This window comes from Orycteropus afer, unplaced genomic scaffold (genome assembly GCF_000298275.1).
Source record: "Orycteropus afer afer isolate SDZICR_OR568_19922 unplaced genomic scaffold, OryAfe1.0 scaffold00017, whole genome shotgun sequence".
NCBI classification, from domain to species: Eukaryota; Metazoa; Chordata; class Mammalia; order Tubulidentata; family Orycteropodidae; genus Orycteropus; species Orycteropus afer.
This window is the reverse complement of record NW_006921604.1, coordinates 9962489-9966183: the sequence shown is the minus strand read 5'-3', so window position 1 is coordinate 9966183 and position 3695 is coordinate 9962489. Positions and strand designations below refer to the sequence as shown.

Below are 3695 nucleotides of genomic sequence, written 5' to 3'. Positions count from 1 at the left end.
AATTATCTGGTTTCTCTTCTGCTGTTTGTGCATTTTGAGTTATGCTTGATAGTCTATTTATGCCATATATTAGGGTCCTTAAATTTGTCCCTATATTTTCCCTGAGGAACTGTATAGTTTTAGGTTTCACATTTAAGTCTTTGATCCATCTGGAGTTTGTTTTTGTGTATGGTGTGAGGTACAGGTCTTGAAGGAAAAGCATATCTTTTAAAGCATGCATTAGTAGCATGACCTTACAGCAAGAATTAATGGGAATCAAATCCAATGTATAGCTAAAACTGAGACTTGGAGTGTAGCTAACTATAAGAGTTTCCAGCCCAGTAGATCTTATTGAACTAATTCTGTATTAATTTAGAAATCCAAAATGACACTCCAGATGTCTTTCCCAATAATAGTAGATTATGCAAATGGATTTCAACTTAAATGATTCTCTTTGGTGAAATAAAAATTAAAAGCACACTACTACAGGAAAAATAAATAAATAAATACTGCCATCGAGTCAGTTCCCACTCATAGCAACTCCCATAGGGTTTCTGAGGCTGTAAATCGTTATGGAAATAGATTGCTCCATCTTCCTTCTGCATAGTGGCTGCTGCGTTTGAACCACTGACCTGGTTAGCAGCCAAATGCCTTATCCGCTATGTCACCAGAGCTCCTTATATTTTAAAACATTTTTAATGTAGCTTTTCCTGTCTGAGTTGCAGAATCTGATAAATTTTATTAAGAAAATGTCTGTGCTTGGTTTAGAATAACTTACTAAGGGGAACAATTTCAGTTTGAAAACAAACCTGAAATCCAGCTTCCATTGTCGTTCATCTCTTTACCCGCTTCTCCAGATAAATGTGTTATCTGTGATTCTATAATGAGAGCATAATATCTTATGTTTCATGCCTATTCTTGATTTATAAAAATAACAGGTAAAATTGTGCAGTAGTTGCTCCTGAGTTATAGTAGAAAGTTCTGTCATTTTTCTCTTGCCATGCTCCATTCCCCTTGCTCTGTGCATTCCTTCTAGACATACCTAAACCTGCATTGTAGAAATTAAAAGTGTTGGACTTTTTTTTTATAATATAAAATACTAATACTTACTAAATAAAATTATTTTGAGATAATTTCAAACTTTAAAAAGTTACAAACCTAGTACGAGGAATTCCCATATATCCTTCACCCATATTCCCCAGTTTTAAACTTTTCACAATATTTGCTTTGTCATTCTCTATCTATATACATATTAATTTTTTTCAGACCACCTGAGTGGAAGTTAATATATGTCGTGGTCCCTTTACTCCTAACTGCTTTCACATACATAATTCTAAAATTAAGAACATGATCTTACATAGCCATAGTACAATTATTACACAGGAAATTAGCATTGGTAACTTTATTATAGTTTAATCTACAGGCCTTATTCAAATTTTGCCAGTTGTCCCAATAATGTCCTTCACATCAAAGAAATCTGTAGCATTTAATTATTGGTGTGTTTAGTTTCCATTAACTTGGAACAATATACCACCCTTCTTCGTTTTTCAAGACTTTGACGCTTTTTAAAAGTACAGACTAGTTCAGAATTAACTGAAAGGCAACTAACAACCACAGCCTTATTTTGTAGAACAGCCTTTAATTAAGGAGCTCTGGTGGCACAATGGTTAAAGCATTGGGCAGCTAACCAAAAGGTTGGCAGTTCAAATCCACTAGCCACTCCAGGGGAGAAAGATGAGGCAGGCTGCTTCTGTAAAGATTTATAGCCTTGCAAACCATGTGAAACAGGTCTACTCCGTCTTATAGGGTTGATATGTGTTGGAATTGACTCTTTAACAGTGGGTTGCTTTGGGTTTTGAGTGTTACCTTAAAATTATATCAGATTTGCATTTTTGGTGAGCTAATGATAGAAGTGATGTTGTAGCCTTCTCAGTACATCATATCAGAGGCATATAATGTCAGTTTGTTTCATTTCTAGTAGTGATTATTTTGAGTACTGGTTTAACCAATTGTCTTCCAGACCAAATGGTGATTTAATGATGAATTTTTTCATCTCCCACATTTATTTCTTTCCATACGAGTTACGGATTATTTTATTCATTAGGTTATAGTCTTTTGCTATTATTATTTACTTTGAAGCTCAAATTATTTCACACTTGGTCATGAGAGCTCCCTTTAAGCTGATCTCTTTGTCTTTTTGACATGTCCCCACAATTCTCTGAGCAGTTTCTTTCTGATAGATACAAGATGTTTTAAGGGGATTTGTACCATACTCTCCCTGGAATTGTCAATTCTCTAAGGAGCCATGGTTCTCAGTGGCAGATGGTATTTGGAAACTAAAATCTGGGTGCTACAAATAGTTCCCAACATACTTTTAAACAAAGATCTCATTTTATTTTTCTTCATCAAACATCAGTTCCAAGTTAAGGATAATGAATTCCACAAGTTTTGTTAGTGTCTGTAGAGATCTAACATTACATGATGTTTGAAAAAAAAGGAAAGGTCAAGCTGGTCATAACAGGCTATCAGCAACAGCATAGCATGCTTATTTACTACTATACTTTTTGGTCAGAAATTCTGTTGGCACATCCCGTGAAAATAGTTATCAGTCATTAATGATAAAAGGGAAAGTAAAACATTGATTTAAAACATTTAGTATAAAATACGATGTATAACTATTAACCATCAACATGAATATTATACCTCTTCCCTAATGTCAACATTTTAAAAGAAATTTTAGGTAAGGTGAAGAAAAGATAGGTTTATGTTAGTTTAGTTTACCAGCTGTACTAAATCATAAAGAGTAAAATGCTTCTCAAATTTGCTTTATTTTTAGTGGAAATTTAATGGAGCCACCATTTCAGAGCCAAAAGAAATTTGGAACAAACTTCACAAAGCTGGAAAAGAAAACTATCCGAGGAAAGAAGTATGATTCAGACTCTGATGATGATTAGAGCACAGTTATAACTCTTTGTAAATCATATTTTGATTTCTGCCTATTTCAGATTTAGATGTGTTTTCTAAATTATGTTGGTTTCGATACATTGTTCACCTGATGCTCACATTCTGGAGTTTTATACCATTGCATCACCTTGAAATACATCTTTGATATTTTCTCTGTGGAGATTGTTTGAGGTGAGGGAAATTTTGAGTTCTTTTATGGGAAGGGTCTGAATTCTTTGTTTTTGAGATTGATTTTATCACAATATTATTCTTAGTTTTTATATTGTTCACATATATCTTTTTAATATACTGAACTGGTAATAGAAATTTAACAAAGTATTCCAGGACTAATTATTAAGCAACATTATTTACTTTATACAAGAAGTCAAGTAACATTTACTGGTATAACATATTGTCCTTGTAAATTCATTTTAAACATTTCATTTCTAGAATATTTTTAAGTAACTCTTAGAGAGCTGCATATTTATTTATGCTCTATGTTGATGCTAAATCAACTGATTGCAGCAGAGAGCTATTTCAGGTTGTGAACATACCACCTTGTTTAAAGGGTGTCATGAGTATATTTTAAGACATACATTAAAAACTAATCAGGTTACATTTCTGGAATGGTAGCATAAGGAGGTTGTAGACTCTCTGCTAGTGAAACAGCTAAAACTTGTAAAAGTTATTTTAAAAAAAAAAAAAGGCAATAAAGTCTTTGGAAATTGTCATAAGAGCATGCAGCAAACAGAAAAACATTAAAGAAAATACAC

At 33.0% G+C, this 3695-nt stretch overlaps 1 protein-coding gene across 1 annotated transcript in view; it reads left to right on the top strand.

Annotated features, from left to right (window-relative positions):
* Positions 1–2933, top strand: part of TXNDC9 (thioredoxin domain containing 9) — a 14175-nt gene extending 11242 nt beyond the window's left edge. The window contains exon 4 of the mRNA XM_007959470.2: positions 2816–2933. Coding sequence (XP_007957661.1) covers positions 2816–2933 — 118 coding nt within the window. The remainder of the gene's footprint in view (positions 1–2815) is intronic.
* The last annotated feature ends 762 nt before the right edge of the window (positions 2934–3695 follow it).